The sequence below is a fragment of the Coturnix japonica genome, chromosome 4 (assembly GCF_001577835.2).
Source record: "Coturnix japonica isolate 7356 chromosome 4, Coturnix japonica 2.1, whole genome shotgun sequence".
NCBI lineage: Eukaryota > Metazoa > Chordata > Aves > Galliformes > Phasianidae > Coturnix > Coturnix japonica.
Window position 1 is genome coordinate 74,392,608 of NC_029519.1, and position 19,547 is coordinate 74,412,154.

A 19,547-nucleotide genomic window follows, 5' to 3' on the forward strand; every position below is an offset into this window, starting at 1 on the left:
CCGGCTCCGGCTGAGGGGGGGTCCTATAAAGCTCCCCGCCGGTTCTGTGTTAACTTATTTTATTGCTTTGTGGAGTTTGCGCTTGTTTGCGTTTTATCGCTTCTGCAGGGTTTAAGTACATGCACATGAGAACCGGAGCACCCACAGCCTGATGAAGGCTGCTCCCGTCGATCTGCTCCGGCCGAGACCCCTGGAGGTGCCGAGCTTTGCGGGCAGCCCAGCTCCTCCAGCGCCGGGGCCGGAGGGAAAGCCCGGAGCGGAATCATCGCTGCCCTCTGTACGGCGGAGCTGCACCCGGCAGCCAGAATTCATGGAGCCACGCAATGTTCTGACTTAGAAGGGACATAAAACCCACCCGTCCCCAAGCCCTGCCGTGGGCTGGGTGCCCCCCACCAGCTTAGGCTGCCCAGTGCCCATCCAACCCAACCTTGAGCACGTCCAGGGATGGGGAACTCACAGCTCTCCAGGCAGCCTGTGCCAGGCCCCGCTACCCTCTGAGTAAAGAATTCCTTCCTAAATATCCCATCTTTTAGTTTAAAGCCACCCTCCTTTGTCCTCCCACTGTCAGACCATGTAAAAACTCCATTTCCCTTCTGTTTATAAGCTCGCTTCGAGTATTAGAAGATTACAAGGTCTCCCTGGATCGTTCCCTTCTCCATTCCTCTTTCAAAAAGTGTGACTACCCCTTCCCTTGGCTCTCAAAGTCATAGCCCACCTCTAATAAAAACACTTATTTCTTTTCCTTTGCAATGCAACTGCCATGAGATTACAGCCCACTTACCCCAAAACCGGTGCTGCTACAATTTATAGAATAGGATGTGTTAATTATGTCCTTAAATTCATTTCAATGAGAAATGGACTAATTAGAGTCCATTATTCTAAAAATACTCCTCTTGCATCTTATTTGATGGTAATTAGTCCTTCAGTTTTTTGTTGGTTTTTTTTTCCCCAACAGCAGCACAGCACATTTTTCTTTCAATAGCACAATAGAAGGGGTTTTTTTTAGATGTTTGCTTTTATTTCTTCTCTTTGAATTGGACAGTTTGCATGGAATAACCTGTAATTTAATAAAACCACCCTTAAGTGTGTGTCGTAATTAATTGGGAACGTGTTTGTTCAACTGGTTTTGCATTCTAATTCTATTTCAAGTTAAATGTTAGGGAAAAAAACATCAGAGAAACTTTCCTGGTAAATTTTAGCTGTATTTCATTTTAACACAAGCAATGAGCACTTAAATAGAGCTGGGCAGAATAGGGGAAACATTTCCACTGGAAAATGCTCAAGAGAAAAGACAGGAGGTGCTGAAGCACCTATAGGGATGTGAACAGCATTCTCAGTGGTGTGAGAGTTAAGGCATAGATCTCTTTTACTAACCCTGGGCATTTGCTTGCCACCCCAGTCTGGGAATGTGGATTGAATGTAGTGCATTCAACACACAGCGGAGCATCAGATCATAAAATCACCATCAAATCAATGCAATGCCAACAACAACAAAGAAAGAAACAAGCCATTTAGAAAGCCACAAATTCAATGTAGTGAATTCAAGTATGACAATTCAACACAGATTTGTCATTGAGGCTAGTAAGTGCAGAAAATAGAAAGTTTACAAGTGAAACAGCCCATGTGTTTTAGGAATGATAAGTTACTGATTATATTAGCTTTGCTATGTACTTCACAGCATGCATTTCAAAAACAAGAGTTAAAAATCTCTGCACAAATTGTTTGAAATGCCCTTCTATCGCCTTTCTTATTGAACAGCCACCACCTTTGTAGCAAGAGAAGACAGGGAATACATAGAATACAAAACTACAAGATTAAAATCTTGAGTAGTGTAATGGATCTCAATTTCAAAGTGGAAACAAAAAGTCACAGAACAGGTATAGATGTTCAAGACAGCATAAGCTTTGTGTTGGAATCTGTTCCAAATGAATCACTTCCAAAGCAAAGTAAATAGTTCCTTCAAGCTGATTTAGTACTTGTCCTTCATCAGAAGGTACAGTTAGTCTTGTTAAACAGTCACATTCATTTCACAGTGTTAAGCAAGCCAGACTCATACTACAAATGGCCAGAAAGGCAAACTCAGACAACAATAGTCTTCAGATTGTTTTGGAGTCAGGAACTCAGGACTTTAATCTTAGTGCTCACAGTATTTATAACTGAAAATCTTATCCAAGCTTTGTGACTCAGGTTTGTTTTTTTTTTTCTCCACTTTTACACACGTCTACGGGAAATTTTGCATGACACTTGTATAGAACTGGGGTTGAAAAGGACCACACTAATCATCCAGTTTCAACCCCCTGCTATATGCAGGGTTGCCAACACCAGATCAGGCTGCCCAGAGCCACATCCAGCCTGGCCTTGAATGCCTCCAGGGATGGGGCATCCACAACCTCCTGGGGCAACCTGTTCCAGTGCTTCACCACCCACCGTGTAAAAAACCTCCTCCTAATATCTAACCTAAACACCCCTGTCTCAGTTTAAAACTGTTCCCCCTTGTCCTACCACTATCTGCCCTCATAAACAGCCATTCCTGCTCCTGTTTATATGCTCCCTTCAAGTACTGGAAGGCCACAATGAGGCTCCCATGGAGCCTTCTCATCTCCAAGCTAAACAAGCCCAGTTCCTTCAACCTTTCCTCATAGGAGAGGTGCTACAGCCTGATCATCTTAATGACCATCCTCTGGACCCATTCCAAGAGCTCCATGTCCTTCCATGTCTACTGGGACCCCCAAGTCTTTCTCTCCACCAGCCATGCAGTTTAAATATCTAACAGAACCCTTGTTTTTCTGTATTATCTAAACAGTTAAATAGCTTGTTATTACAAAATCTAAAACATCTTCAAAACACTGCCAAATTCAAGAAAGGCTTGGACATTTTCCATCCAAGGTAGAACATCTGCACTATCCTCAGGGTGAGAAACAGCTGAGGGTCTGCAACAGGCCCTCGCATATTGAACTATCATATCTACCAACTTTAACATTTTGTTAGCAATAAGCTTTGTGCTTTCAGCAGGTATTGCATTAACTTTGCTGGAAAATGGCACACCAAATTCAGCAGAGCTCTGAAACACATTTCTATTTCTATTTTTATTGCAACATAAAAATATGCTTACAAGTTTTTAATCAAACCCCAAATCCTCTGTTTTCTTCCCAGAAGTAGATTACTGTAGTAAGCTGAGGAGCATCTTCAGCTATATTAATCTGCTGACATCTTTCAACCTGAACTTTAAAGAAATTATTTCCGAAGGAGAGATAATTTTGGTTTTGGTGTTCTTCCTTTTTATTTTGTTAACTTATCTGAGAATACAAGGTCAGCGTTGTTACAGATTGTTTTGAGAGATGACAGCTCCACCAGAAACTCTTAAATAATCATTTTCACATAATCCACCAAAAGATAAGCAGTTCTAGATGTCAGTACACTCAGTCTCTACCTGTTAGTTTTATTAAGCCAAATAAAGACAGGCTCATATGTTGAGCTATTCACAGCCCTAAAATATGGCTCAGAGTTATGGATATCAGAGGGATGAGGACTATTTTTAGTGGTCTGGTGTGGATTTTCTAAGAATTACCACCATAATTTTCACTCTAGCTTATAATAAAATATTTATGCCACTTTAATGAAACCAAAAGGCTCCTGGTCCCTGCTTAAAATGATATCATAGTTAAATGTTCAACTAGCTTTTCGAGGAGATATTCTCTCATTGATCCAATTTACGTAGTTTGTTACTCTTGTATACACTCCAGGCTTGTTGACTCTGCCACAGCCATCTCCCCAGCTGATGACTCCATAAAGATAAGAGATTTCATTTTTCTCACAGGCCAGAGGTCCACCAGAATCCCCCTGTGTTAAAAGTGAGGAAAGATTATTTAATTTGACAAAAAAATCATTGGAAAAACAGTTTACATGTAAGGATCAGACTTAAAATAGACAAATAAAACAAACATGGAAGTAATTGTCCACTGAAGTTTAATTGTAGGAAACTTTATCATGAGAATATGATGGGTTTGGTTTGTTGGTTTTTATTCTTAATGCTACATTAAATGAGAGTTTCAAAATATCAGATATTCTTTGGAAGTGCTTTTGAAACTCTTCTGGATTCAGACATATACCAAAGAGTACGGATGACTGGAGTCCCTTTCAGCGGGAATAAATAAGTCTTTGACATTTAGTCCACATCATATTATAGGTGTTGTATGGATTGCAGTCTATTGCAGTCATCAGAGATTATAAATATTGCCAAAGGAAGGTGTTGCACACATACAGATTTTCTCCCATGACTTCACAGTGCTGTAATTCTGTGGCGAATACCCAGTTTTGCATCTGTTGAATTTAACTACTTGGTACTGGTGAAAGAATCCACCCTATCTGAGTCTAAGTGAACGAGATTTCTTCCTATTTTAAAAAGAAAATTATTTTCAGAGCAAAGTTGGAAGGAAACTTGTGTTGCCTTTATACTTGAAGATTTTTGTGATAAATTGAAGTCTTGCACCTGAGATTAATTTGCTTTCTCAGAACCTTGCTTACATCTGCACATCTCATCTCACTGACTGTAACTCTGGCATCAGTGCACTGTTGTTTCTCAGTCTACGCAACTCTCTTCAGACCATTTGTTTTTGTGCAGTCCCTTTCTTCATCCCTTCACTTTCTTCTTTCTCTTCAGACGTGTTAACAATCTCTATAGCAATTCCAGCACAAAGTATGCATATTATTCTTTGCTTTACAGATTGTCCTTACAGACTGTCTCTGACCCTTTATTCAAGGGCCAGGGCGTGACATAACTCAAAAAGAGACAAAACACAGTAAGAACTGGAAGCTCTTCCATGAAGAATGGAAGTCACAAGACTTTTTCTAATGGACTGTTACCCTACACCATTAAAACCCATCCACTGTAATAACCTCAGATCTTTTCACCTCCAAACCCAGCACTGTTCCCCACCTCCTACACAGGTATTCTTATTTCCTTTTATTGAGAGGCAGCAGCTTGAGGATTTGGCTTATCTGCCAGCTAGCCAACAAGCCCCTGACATCACAGTACCATCCAATTCAGCCAGCAGTTCAGAAAGCTTCCTTCAACTGTGTAGCCCCTAGCTTTTATAAAGGTAAGAGAAATATTAACACCCTGAAGGATTTTTGGTGGTGGTTTGGGGTTTTTTTGCTCCTTTGTAAAATTTAAATGACATTAACAGGTTAAAAAAAAAGTGACATAGGAACAAACAGTGCAGTCACATAAGTACACACACATATATATATTTTTTTTCAAACCTTTTTCTTCTTTAGGATGACTGTAATGTCAAAAGTAAGCACTGTAATGTTCCTTCTAATTATACACATTTATATTCTTTGTCTGGAGATGACTCACAACATTACCTGACAAGCATCAGATTTGCTGTCAAAGTAGCCAGCACAGAACATATTTTCACTGATTTCTCTTCCATAAATTTCAGGGCTTCTGCACTTCTCCTCAGGAATAATTGGAATCAGTGTTTCTTGCAGTACATCTGAATAACCAGTTATATCTTTAAAGAAAATTCCCAGAGAAGAAAGAAGTAATTTTTACAGAATGCAAATAGCATAACATAGAAACTCAACACGAGGCAGATACAACATATAAATAAACTTAACACATGTCATGTTGTGGATCTCTTCAAAAGATAACTGTTACTCTTAGTCATCAAACCATTTCCTAATTCTTCAGTCGGAGTCTGTGTCCATTGAAATAGCAGTATTTCATGCCTAAGCATCAATTCACTTTGGGTTGTCTCCTTCCCCAGGGACCTGGGAACACTTCCCCAGCACTCACATTGTTTCCTCTTTCCTGATGTGATTTTAAATCATACATTTATTAAAGGCTGTAGAAACGCTTTTTTTTTTTTCTTTAAATCATGCAGTTAGATTAGGACAACCTTTGCTCACATGGAGTTTCTAATGAATATGAGGAGGCTGGATCCCTCCCTTCCTTCACCTATCTACATTGATCTCTACTATCTCCTCATCAAGGCAGCACGGCCATACCACCATCCTGAAATTCCTCATCTCAGAGGATGAGAAAGATGAAGCATTTCTTTTTTGCTTTTCTTAAACTTAATATAAGCAATTCCTGGCCTAAAACCCCTCCAGCCTTTTCCAGTAGATGTTTCCAAGATTTCCCTCGTGGTGAAGCTAATGATTGCTTCCATCACAGACCACAAAACTCACTGTGTTTGGTTTGCAGTCTTTAACGTCTACCTTGAGAAACCTGGAGTAGGATTCACTTAACCTACTTGGCACCTACAGCTACTTGCTCCAGGCTCCCCTCATTCCTCTAATTCCTTGTTCATGCAAACCACTCACCAAATTTCGGGGACTATTAAGAGGGCTTGGGGTGACTATTTCAGATGTAAATGATAGAAACCTCTAAAGGAAGGTAATTTCACCAGAAGTCCCTTGGAAAATATTTTACAGGACTACCAGTTGTGCAATGTATCCTTGAGCATTTCCTATGGTTTTCATCAGTGTTTTCCACAGATACCACCTCTGTCATTTCACTTACTCTCATGCTTGTGTCCCCATCCAGAAATCTGACATTTGAATTGATCGGGGAAAACTGTGTTAGTTTCTGGCAGGCAAATGGGCTGAACAAACTGGGACTTCACAGCACAGCGTTGGCCATTCTTCTTCAGCTTAATCAAGGCTGCAGGAGAGAAAATACAGTAGGAATAAAGTCTGTTCCCCTTTTTTGATAGGATTGGCAGCAGTGGGTCTCAGATACAACTTTAATTATCCCCTAAGCCTCTCTTAATTAAGATATTTCAATCAAAGACAGACAGACTCATCTCAACAGCACCTGATTTCACATTAAATTGAATGCTGAAATATTCACCTACTCCTCTTGTGGGAATATTTATTTTATGCCGCACTCACTGAGCAGATTTTTCTTCACTGCTTCTGTAGAGAAGGGGGAAGACAGAAAATACATGTCTCCTCCCACCCTGAAGTTAAATAACACTGACATATCCACAACTTTCAGCTGAAATAAGTGGGATGTGCAAGTGCTCGCTGCTTCTGAAAGCCTGGCCACCTGCCTAGTTCCATTTTGATTCTAAAAAAATTAATTACTGCAAGATCTGATGTATTCCATGCTCTTTGTTATCACTGAGTTCAGCAAAATTCAAATTTTTTAAAACTAAGGACTAGAAAATTAGGCTATTTCAAAAGCAAACTTCTGAAAGCTGCTGAGAATTACGCAGCCTACACAACTTTTTCTCTCCCCTCGTGAGGCTGAAAACAGCATAAATAAGAGGCTGTGCAGCGTGGTGAGTTCAACAGTGAAAGCAGACACCAAAAGTAGCAGAAATTTTGCTTCTCCTGGGGCAAACGTTCTGTGATGAGCCATAGGCCGGGGTTGTGTTTGGTGTAACAAGGGCAGTGTGCTGGGTTTGAGCACACCACTCAAAGAGAATAGAGCTGAGGTGGGTATATCTATTAAAACTGTATATCACAGCTTTCACAAGCTGTATATTTTCTGAACACAGTTGTGTGGAAAGCAAGAGATCCCATTGGATAATCTAATTTCTCTGTGGACTACAACTTTTGGCTTCATGGAATAAATAACTGTATCTCACAGGTCAATGAGCCCACATAGATAGCTCCAATTTGGAGCAGATTGGTCTTCCTCACCTTCCTCTTCTCCCCAGTTCTTCCTCTTTCTAAATCCTCCATACTTTCCATCAAACATTCATGTGTTAGCTTCTTTACTTTTAAAATGCATTTTCAGCCCTAAATAAATCATCTGCTGCATCAGCAGACATCACTGGTAAGGCAGAACATGCCCACAAGTCTTTCCCCCAGGTTTCTGCCTGGTTGTTTGTTTGCAGTGGGTCACATCTTAGGAACTCCATTTCCAGATGACCCTAAATTTGGACACTGCATGTGTGATACATGCTAAATTTTATAGTAAGCCAAAATGTTTAGAGATCTCAAACTGTAAACTGTGATTTACACCAGGATATTTCAGAGCAGAGCAGTGCCCCACAGCAAGCTCATTTCTTGGTATGCTCTGACAGAGTTCCCACCAACACAGAATCTAAATGCTTTTTGCTACATAGTGGAAAACATTCACCATCTGGGAGCAAAAAAGCCAGTACATTCCTGACCTAAGTTATCCCTGATGCCAGACTATTAAATAGTTTCATAGACAAAGTGCTCACACAGCTTAATGCCCCAGAGAGATATGCCAACTTCCATAAAAGCAGATTAGAAAGTAAGAAGCAAGTTTCTCTTCTACCGCCATTCTGACTAATATTACAAGGTCAATCAGAAGGGCATTTAACTTTTGACTGATAAGACAGATGATGTTTAAATTTCTCTCCTTAGCGTAAAGAACGATTCTTGGTAACATAGATTTTTCAGAGCAGAGAGGGCTATTATATTCATCTAGTCAGATGCTCTATACAGTACAGACAATAACATTTTACCAAGTAATTCCTACATCAAGCCCACAGTTTCTAGTATGGTTGAAAAAATGTGTAATCACATGAAGGCTTGAAGTGATGATGAATCTGCCATACATCAAGGTAAATTGCTCCAAAGGCTAATTACCATAATTATTTAAAATTCACAATTTATTTCTTATCTGAATTTGTCTAGATTTCAGGTGCTCTTATTTCCCTGGTAGAGACAGGAACACTCTGTTCGCAAAAGCCTCTCTTAATGTCTATTATTTTTCCCCTAAGAAAGTAGTTTTCAACACACAAGCTAAACTTGGAACTAAGTCAACTAAACAGGAAATAAAACTGCAAGAAAAATACTCACCAATATCATGTTCAGTAGGGCTGAACACTGAATACTCAGGATGTAAGATGTATTTCTCTATTTCAAATGTTTGCGTTACATCTGTCGTTCTATTAAAGAAGTGCTGACCAAGAACCACTTTAATAGAGGATTTGGGGGGACTGTAATACAAAAGAGAGAACAAATAATTCTGCATTTAGAAACACAAATGAAAACAGTTTCCAATAGCTATGAGCACCATGAACTGTTAATCAATTCAGATCCCCAGCCTGCCCATTATCTACCCTCTCATAATGCCTTGACCCATCTCCCAGTCTTCTTACCTACTGTGGGCTAGGAGAAAGCTGACTAAAGTTATAGTTACTTCCATGCTCTGTGGGGCATTTTTAACCTAATTAAATGCTATTCCTTCTTGACAGAATCATACCCACAGAATCACCGAATTGTTGATTGAGAGATCCTAAAAATCATCTAGTTTCAATCCCCAGCCATGGGCAGGGACATCTCCTACCAGATCAGGTATCCCCAGGCCTAGCCTAACCTGGTCTTGAATACTTCCAGGGATGGGACATTGGCAGCTTTGCTGGGCTGTAACAGTGCTTCACAATCCTCATATTGAATAATTTATTTGGAATATCTAATCTAATCCTACAATAAATTGAGCTAGTGAGTACCCTTAACATGGAAGAGCTCAGATGTTTAGTTATCTAGTACAGGAGCAGAAAATACTTATCATGCATCACGCACAGATCCAGAGTGGACGGTATCACTACAAAGTTTCCCCAACTGCGATTCTCTGCATTACTGGTGGCTGTCAGATATAAAAGCACTGCAAATTCTGCTCTGATACTGAGCACAAAGCAATCATAAACAGCAGCATACTTGGTGGTGAGAGACTAATTGAAGAGCACAGAGAACAGACAGCTACCCTGCAACAACTACTATGTGCATGGTTAACAGACCTTGAAGTTTTGCCTTCTTTGAAACTAGAAAGCAAGAATATAAGCAATCAATATGTAAGGCCAGGATTTTTTCAGCACCCTTGTGGAAGTAAACCAGCCCCTTTGATTTTGAGAACGTGATACAGAGTGGAAACTCATTTCCCAGGACAGGATTTTAAAAAGATTTTAAAAGCCCTAAATAGTTTAATTGTGACATACAGATGAATCACTGAGAAGAAATAAAAAGGGAGAGGCTGCAGAACAGGAAAAGAAAAAAAAACCTACCAAGTTAGCTCCACAAGGATCTATTGTCGCCTAGCGGAAAACGGTTGAAATTGTGGCTAACTTAGGAGTACTAAACATACAGAACAGAGCAAATTACAATGCAGTAATTATGGAAAATCTGTATGTAACAAACCACCAGCTGGAAGTGGGTGGAAATGTCCTGAATAGCTGCCAAAGTTAGTAGCTATTTCACAACATTTGAAAAACAAATGCGTTGCGGCTCGAGCTCCAAATGCTTCAGTACAGCATTCACAACAGTATTATTAGGTCTACAAGCTACCAGTGTATGCATTCTGGCACGAGGTTTTCTGTTTCTCTTGGCTTCTTTACTATGCAAAGGAACAGTTTGTATGAAATGATGTAATATTTTTACCATCTACATGATCAAACTGAAATCATAAAAAGCGTTCAGCATTTGTGGAAAATTAAGTATTTAGAATAAAGTAAGAGCATCTATGGACAGTCATTCCCTCGCTGACCTGCAGCTGGATGCCAAAAAAAGTGTTGTTTTTTAAATCACCACTTGACTCTTTCAGCATTTTGAACAAAAATATAGCAGTGAACATAGTCATCTATATTACAGCTCAAAGCAGGCATACACTTACAAAAAGGTAGCTAAGAAACACATATGTCCCCCTGCAGATACCTGCACATGTAAGCTCTCATTCCATGTCCTGCCATCCTGACACCCAGCACAACCTTACTCCTTTCATTGACCCATTTAGCATCTTTGAGACTCCTCAAACTGGACTCCATGCTATGTGTCAGCTCACATGCTGCACTCAGATTACCAGCAGCTCTGTTTCACAAAACCAGCATTTCATAATCTCATCTTCCTTCTCACTTGTTTCAATTCAGATTTATTGTGACTCACAAGAATACGGTGCCAGAGAGGAGGAGACCTACTGTCACACCTACGGCTGTGAGTTTACCTGTTGGCAAAGCAGTGTGCTGCTGATACAACCCAGCAAGTCTGAATAAGAGTTCCACCGCAGAAACTCTCTCCAATATATATAGCTGCTGTCCAGGGATGAGATCCAGGCAAAGATGAAGATCCTCCAATAATCCTAGGTCTCACAAAACTTCTTTTTTTGTGCCTTCTCCCACATGGTCTTCTGGCAACTGCAAAAGTGTCAATATCTTCTGGAACTGGTGGCCTCCTTTCCCTGCTTGCTAAGATAGAAAGGTAAATGGCATCAGACTGCAAATCATGAGTTTCTAAGGAACATGCCATCATGTTTGGATTCTGGACTGAGCTTAGCCATTCCAGCAGCAAGGGCTAGTATGCTTCCTTGTGTTATTATCATCAATCAAAAGTATTGGAACCATAAATGGAGAGTAGAAGAACCACATGATTAACTGACTTTTCAAATTAAAGCTCTGTTCTAAAGGTCAGCTTTAATATTAACAACAGTTTAATTTAGGGAAGGAACACTATCTTGTTTTCAGAATTACATACTGTGTCATATGACTACAGTCCTTTTATGATGCACCAAAAGCTTTTTCTAGTGTCAATAAATCTTTCTTCATTAATTCATAGGATGGATTTTAAGAGTTCTTTTACATACCACAAGATGGAATGTTACAGTATTCCCAAGACAAACTGTTGTCCTTCATGATGTAACACCATGGTTTCTCATCTTCATCTGGATTTCTAATGAATTCATGGGAGAATAAATTAAATGCATTAGCCACGTTGTTATTCCAAGCTTCCCAGATGCTTTCTGCTTTTTCCTATTGCACCATGCAAAGGACTGATAGAATTGTTGGGTTTGGAGGCATCTCAGAAAGCACTGAAGAACCTGCTAACATCTAAAGGGTGAGTAGGGAACCCCTCAGTCAGGATTTTTATGCTTAAAGCCAGCCAGAAATAAAGCTCATTAGGACCTAAAATGCAGAAACATGGCTAAATATCTGTAGAATTTTCCTGCATGAGCATGTTCACTTGGTTTAAATACAGCCTACACTGAACTGCTTCAACAGATATCAGCTGAGCTATTTTCAGGACTGAATCCCATGGGAAAGATTCCTCTTTTAGATTATTTTTTTTAAGTGAGGAAATTCCACCACAGGTAGATTCATAGAAAACCCATTACAAAAATAGCTAGCAAAAACTAATTTGAGATACTCAAGTTCACATTCCCTGGAGAGAGTCTGAGGAAATGAGAGACTACTTCAAGCAAATATTATATTCCTCAAAAGGCAATATCAGATCCAAATCAGTCTTTTATTACTCTGATATTAGACAACTTTGGTGTTGACACCATTATGATTTCTCCATGGTACAGCAAAATTTCCTTTATCTGTGCTGCACAAATAACCCAAAGTTTGACCAGTTTAGTCCTCTGAGAGTATAGAACTTCGAAGACTCAGAAAGATCTTGGGTAGGCCAATAAAAATAGACGAGATAATTCAGGACATTGGATAAACAGTAATTCTAATTTCAGTTGGATTTATCAAAAGTATTATGTGTTATTTTAAGATTCTTCAATATTATTTTTTTTTAAATCTGACTGCTATTCAAGAAAGATTAAAGCACTTTCAAATTCTCAGAACTGAAGTAGCAATACAGGTTGAGTCATCTTCCACCAACAATGTTTCTAAATTAGACTATTTGAAGAAGAAGATATCTGAAAGATTATATAGTGCAGCGGAGATATCCCCAGAAATTATAACAAGCTGACAAAAAAGTGAAAAGCTTTTCTCTCAGCTTTACAGAACATTAACACATCAGCTCCTATACCGCTTTATTATTTGCATTTGAAATCTGCAAGTGAATACTGTGCTTAGATGATGTGAATTGAAGGGATCGGGATTTATCAAAGCACTAAATAAATTGCCATGATGTACTGGGACACCATAAATTTCATATTAAGTATTTTAATCTGTACCAAGCCTTTGAAAGCAAGGCAGTTTGGATTTGGCAGGGGGGAGGGGAAAACAGTAATTGTTTGCTAGTTTTGTTCAGGTAGAGAAGAAGAGCTACTTCGAGTATGCATGCATGCTTTTTATCAACAAACAACTTGACAGTAGTTCATGGAGAAGTACCTAAGATTATCAGCTTTAGGATAGCCTCTACTAGAAACATTTATACTATTTATGGGTATGCTTTGACCTCATGAAGACCTCAGAGAAGAGGGGAACATAAAGTGACAGGAGAAAGCCATAAAAAAGTTTCGTTGGAACTGAACACAAAACTTGAGCAGAAACATGGTTTATCATACATGTGGTTTGATCAAAATTGAAATGCCAACATTTTATTTTGCTGCCACTTTTCTTTTAAAGAAATGTGACATCCCATCTCAGCATTACTGAAATACAGTGGTTTTGATTTTTTCCACTTCTAAAATATTTTCTTTTATATAAAAAATTCCACAATATCATAATTTGAAATAAACACATTATACAATCTGAATGGTTAACTTCTTTCTCCTTTTGGATAGACATTTTTGAGCAATTATTTTTCCTTTTAAAGGTCTCATTCAAAAAAATCCAGGAAAAAAAAAAAAAAAAGGGATCATGATTTTCTAACATTAGATTGTATCTAAGCTTCTTAGCAAGGCCACATATTGATCCATACAACCTACCAGATCTTGTCTTCTGGAAACTTTTACCCCGTGTGATAGGCCACTAAGCCAGCCCAGCTTTTCCAAGACAAGGGTGGCACCTGCTATGATATTCCGGCCCCTTCTCACTTCCAAATCCGCTCCCACAATATATCCATCCACCTCTTGTTTTATAATTACAGGGCAAACACTTCCTCACCTGCAGTATGAGAAGGGCCCCAAGCCTAGCTGTACTGCTTTCTCAACGCTGTCAACATGAAGCTCCTGGTAGAGTAAGTCCGAATTCCATGGCAAGCAGCTATGTCCAGAAATGGTCGTCTTGGCTGTACCTCTGTACTCAGTGCCATTGCCACGATAGCAGTGATGATTAGGAACTGTAGAGGAGTAGATTTTGTGCTAATTACCTTAAATACTTGTTTTGCAGCTGAGGTGATGAGAGGCAGTGGGCCCAACTCTGTAGTGCCTTTTACCTTTCAAAAGGATTAGTTGTTTTTTGTTTTTTTTCCATATGGTGAGTTTTAGCTTTAAAAAGCAGTTAAGACTTCTAAAACAGCCTCATTTTGCATGTGCATAAAAAACTATTACACAGGCAGAGAATTAGACCTAACAGTTTTTTTGCACACGGATTTTAGTCAGCAATCTACAGTGAAGGCAACAATATGGTTGGGAATAATCTTGTCTAATTTTAGAAACAGCTGAGCTCATCAATGGAGACTCCCATTTTAGTCAGTTAAGAGAAACAGGCATTGCTAGCACCAAAGTGATCTAGCCTGTTTGAGATGACTTTTTTTCCAAGGTGAAGATCAATCTTGACATGTAACCTTGACTATGTTGACTGAATCTCATTTGACAATAAAAGGAGTATAAGCCAGCAACCTCAGATAGCTGGCTGTGCTGTAAACTAGTGAAAACAATCCTGCCCTGCTAGCGAGTGCTTAGAAGGACTGATTTTGGAAAATATTTCTCTTTATGGCCTTATACATATCCATATAGATAGACTTACCTTACCCTTATGTATGTGTATATATACATAGGTACATATTGCAAACAACAAGTTTTTTTTTCAAAAATGAAACAAGTAGGTTGAATTTTCATATTCAAACTCCATTTCTTTGTCACCTGCACACAGGGTATTTCTTCAGATAGGTCTGACACACTCAGCTGCCAAGATCTATCAACAGCACATACCAGCGTTCTGGATGAAAAGCATATGGAGATGCATTTCTGTACAAATAGCTACACTGAGCAGAAAGTCTACACCTCAAAACATGGCTCAGAGTACTGCAAAGGAAATACAAAACCATCTAATGTACAAAGAGGATTAATCGTGACCAAGCCTCAGAGGGTTTCTTACCCAGCCACGCCAGTATGACTTATTCTTGACATTTGCAAGACTAGTGGAATCTTCTAAACTTATAAACAAACTGAAATATATAGCATCAGGGTATTGCTTGAGTGTTGAAAAACACACTGCGAGGATAATCAATCACAGCACACAACGCGGGCAACCGTTATCAAATATCTGTTATTTTGACAGAACCTGGTGACACACAAACCAGGGGGTACAAGCAGCACTGAAATGATGAACTGCAACAGAGAACTGCTGATGTCAGTTATCCTTACAACTCATCAGTACAGCAACAGCCCTCAAAACCATGAGCAAGTATACAGCATAAATATGGGAGCTGGGGGTCGAGAAGTTTGATGTAACACTTCAACATGAGTTAGCAGAAAAATAAGTAGCATACAAAATCAGCTTTCTATCTTGGCCTGGCAGACACACCAGAGATAGTGAGACTGCAATTCCTCCTCCACACCACTCCTTAAATCAAAGTGTTTTTATTTCAATAACAGAGAATATTACATGAAATCAGATAAATATTTTAACAACCATAATCTCCGATCTCACAGAATAGGTTTTGTTTTCCATCTGTATTGCTAGCAATAGTAACCATTCCTTGGCAACCCTGCCATTCGCTTTTTTGGGCAAGATGCAAGTTAAGCTGCTTTGTTTGCCTGAAACTGTCGTGAAAATGCCACTATCACGCTGCACACAAAATTCTTTCACTTATCTAGGGAAATGCCAGGTGCTGTTTTTATTTGTAGTGTGTTCATTACATTCAGAAATGATCTGGAGTTGTCTGCTTTTATGAGGATGAAACAAGCTTTTCTTTTGCTGCAGAACTACGGCCATATTCTGCGGCCCTGATGGTTTGGACATCTTGCAGATGGTGTTTACAAGTTGTGCTCGACCTTGTCAGGCTAAAAATCCAATGCACCTCTGTTTTTGTATATCTGCCTGTCATCACTAAAGCTGCTAAAGATTATACTTAGAAGAATTTGGCCCCTTTCTAAATCATCTGTCACGTTTTCTTCTCCAAGAAGTTTGCATTACATATTGCATTTGCTGTAAGGAACAGTAATATCTCTTAGTCTGTTTTTTGTTTGCTTTTTTATTTTCTAAGAGGTATTTTTGGCACAAATGTGAAGTAACTTTATCTCACATCTTATGGAGAGGCATCTGGGTTAACAGAGTTGTTGTTTCCTCACTTCACTGGCTTGCATTACTACCGTGGCAACCTCATCATAGCTATTAAAGAGCATCTCATGAAGAATATAAGGCCAGCAAGAAATATGCCCAAAGTCTAATACATCTTTTCCTCTGTAATTCAGGAAGATTGCTCTGACTGGAAGCTGTTCACTCTTTTCTTTCTTTGTGCTGCTCTGTATTAGCTTGTGACAGAAAGGGAGAGGGGTAGAAGGACAAAGACAAAAGCCCCTCTCTGCTTGAATTTGCTCTTACAAGATCTCTTCCTCTGTATCTTAAGTATCAGTTATTCAGATGGAAAAGAACTTCAGGAAATTAGAACCAAAAATTACCCTTGGAGGAATTAAGCCACCATCTTACATCCAGAGCATTCCAGGAGTATATGCCCACTTCTATTTCAGTGCCAAGTGTATGTCCTGCACAGGTCAGAACAAGCTTTTCAGCTCTCACTACAAAGCAGATTGTTCATACGAGAGAATATTCATACCTATCTGAAGCCTTCTAATGTGTCTATCACTTTGTATTTCAATTTCAGGTTTCATCTATTAGCAAAAAAGATAAATATGAATGAACAATTAAGCTTTATGTCTCTGCATACATGTCAGAGTCATTGGATGCCTGTAGAAATCCCTGAGTTCCCGTATCTCCTGTCCTGAGTAGCTGTGAGCTTCCAGGATAAATATAAACATGACACAAAGGCGTCTTCAGAATCCATAGACACTGCTCTTACACACTTCCTCACTTCATTGCATGGAAAAACCCTCAGCTGTTTTGAGAGCAGAAAGGCAGACAATGCCATATGAATTGAAGCAAACACCATGCTGGGCCATCCCTGGCTTGTAGCAGCACTTACTCCCAACTTTGGATCTTGTTAATTAATGAATATAAACAGAACTATAAGGAAGTTATATTTCTACATAGCTATCCTTTCATATAGTTCTGTCATACATCTACGATATTTATCCAGATCTCAATATTTCTATTTTGGGCTTATGATTTAATACAACAGCAGATAATACATATAACAAATTTATAACAAGTAATTGCGTCATATTATGTGCTGCCTTCCAACTTGTTGAATAGCGATAAAACCTCCAGCCTGACAGCAAATAATATTGAAATATAATCATATAAGTTAAAAGCAAAGACTTGTCATCTGAAAAGGCACCAATTCTGGCACAAAGACAGTGTCCACAAAAGTCTGTGGGGAAAAAAAGACACCTACCATATTTCTGTATAAAAATTAAGATCTCCAACATATTCCTGTCTGAATAGGGATATTACAGCTCCTGACTGTAACGAAGTCTAGGACATCAGAATAGCCTCTCTATCATAGTTCACATCTATCATCGCCATAAATGATGCCTTACAGTTACCATTTTCTGGAAGCACTTTTGTCACTAATCTTCTGTCCACCATCTGCTATGTATCTTAGTGTAGTTAAACAGAGGTAGATTCTCAGTTGATGATATCATGCTCATATACTCTGTCATCTTTCAGTTCTTCTTACTATATGCCATTTCAGATCTTAGCCTACTTAACATTGTTATGTTCTCCATTAAAATGTCTCTAGCAGCTTTTTAGGAAATCATTCAAAATCTGATGAAAATCCAACTCACCTTTACTATTTCTGCAACAGTGCCCTAGGAGTCCTCTTCATTACCCTTGTCTTAGTAAACCTTGCCCTAACTTTGTGCAATTCCTTGGTGACCCATTATACTTTACCACTGCAAACCACCTGGTCACCTCTCCAAATGACATCGAACTATATAAAAAAATAATGATGCTTTTTATTTGCTATTCTACTTGCCCACAACTGTAGAGGAATAGTAACCTTATCTTTTTCTGCCTTAGTTTTATTACTAATCCCTCTGCTCCATACATGCAAACAGCATACAGAACCCAACTGCACATGGAAATCCCTTTCCACCATTAGTATCTGATGTACTGATTCAACCTCAGTGGGCCATCAACTGATTGAATACTTGCCAGCCAAATGACTATTATAATAATTTACCCTTTTATTTTAATCCTTTGAGATTCTAGAAAATAATAAAATTAAGCGCTAATCTGAAAGCATTCTGGAAGATTATAGAATACCACCGGCAAACAAAAAAGTAAAGAAGGTTTCATTATCACTGTACTATAAGAAATGATTTTAAACTTTTCCTCCAGCACCAAGAGCTTCATTTCCTTTACAGATGTACCTTTTATTTCAGCAGAAATCTGCAAACACACTTTTTCAGTAAAATAACCACCAAGAAGGTGGGCTTGCTGTCTTTTTTTGACTCCTTTTATTACCTCACTCCCCCAGTTACTCAAAGATGTGGCCGAGAGTTCTTCCTGTATATAATTATATACTCATCTATCCTGTCATCTTACTTCTCTAAAATTTTTCAGCCTATTTCTGACATAAAACAACACATCATCTTATATAACCATAAAACTTCCACAATTAGCATTGCAACTCATACTTTCTTTAAAGCTATGTTGTCTCTCCTACAAACCAAAAGAGTAAAAAAGGACTGGAAAACATAAAGGTTTTTCATAAATACTCTTAAAAATTTTGCATTTCATTGTGCCCAAACTACTAGCAAAACACTATTGAAACCTAAACCTTAATCCAAAAAGCCTCAAATAGGTCTCTACAGACTTCCCAATTAAATAAATGAAAAGATTAACAAACAATAAAATAGTTGTGGATGCCCCACCCTGGCGGTGTTCAAGGCCAGGTTGGATGGGGTCCTGTGCATGTGGATCTGGTGGGTGACCACCAGCTCATGGCAGGGGGTTGGAACTGGATGATCTTTGAGACCCACCTAGGCCATTCTACCATTCTATTCAATGATTCTACTTTTAAACCTTGTATCTGGTGCAACTCAGAACCATGGTGACACAAATCTAAATGGGCTTTCCATGGCTCTGTTTTCTACTTCATCTTTTGTTTAAGCATGAAAAGCACAAATATCAACCACAATTCATCCATTACTCAGCTACCTAAATTTCATAAATAGCTCCACAAGAACCTGAATTATTGCTAACCTGAATTATTACTAAGAATTAAAGGAAAAAAAAACCAAAACAGAAATAAACTCCAGATAGCAAAAATATTGAATCACCCAATGAGTAAAGAAATTCTGCCCCCCCCCCCCCCCCGAAAACAGAGTCACCATTGAAAAACCAAAAAACCATTGAAACATGTAGTGTGAAACCCTCCCTAAATTACCCACATATGATTCCAAGTTATTTCTCTGGTCAGTGATGGCACAACAAAGATATCTGTAAGTGTTTCAGGAAAAGGCCTGGCAGTTAGTTAAAGAGAACAAAAATATGCCACTAACACGCTTGCCAATAAATCAAGAATAAACTTCAAAATGCAAATGAGACTCCCAATTTAACTAACAACCCACACCCAAAAACAATACCAAAGCACTAACT

General features: G+C 38.9%; 1 protein-coding gene across 1 annotated transcript in view; it reads right to left on the minus strand.

Moving 5' to 3' along the window:
- Positions 1-3,067: 3,067 nt before the first annotated feature.
- The window catches only part of HGFAC (HGF activator), a 35,076-nt gene continuing 18,596 nt past the window's right edge, over positions 3,068-19,547 (minus strand). Inside the window, exons 8-14 of the mRNA XM_032444376.1 lie at positions 13,761-13,935; positions 11,564-11,649; positions 10,928-11,168; positions 8,791-8,930; positions 6,530-6,670; positions 5,368-5,516; positions 3,068-3,840 (exon numbers count right to left, since the gene is read on the minus strand). Of these exons, the coding sequence (XP_032300267.1) occupies positions 3,670-3,840; positions 5,368-5,516; positions 6,530-6,670; positions 8,791-8,930; positions 10,928-11,168; positions 11,564-11,649; positions 13,761-13,935 (1,103 nt within the window). The 3' untranslated portion in view covers positions 3,068-3,669. The remainder of the gene's footprint in view (positions 3,841-5,367; positions 5,517-6,529; positions 6,671-8,790; positions 8,931-10,927; positions 11,169-11,563; positions 11,650-13,760; positions 13,936-19,547) is intronic.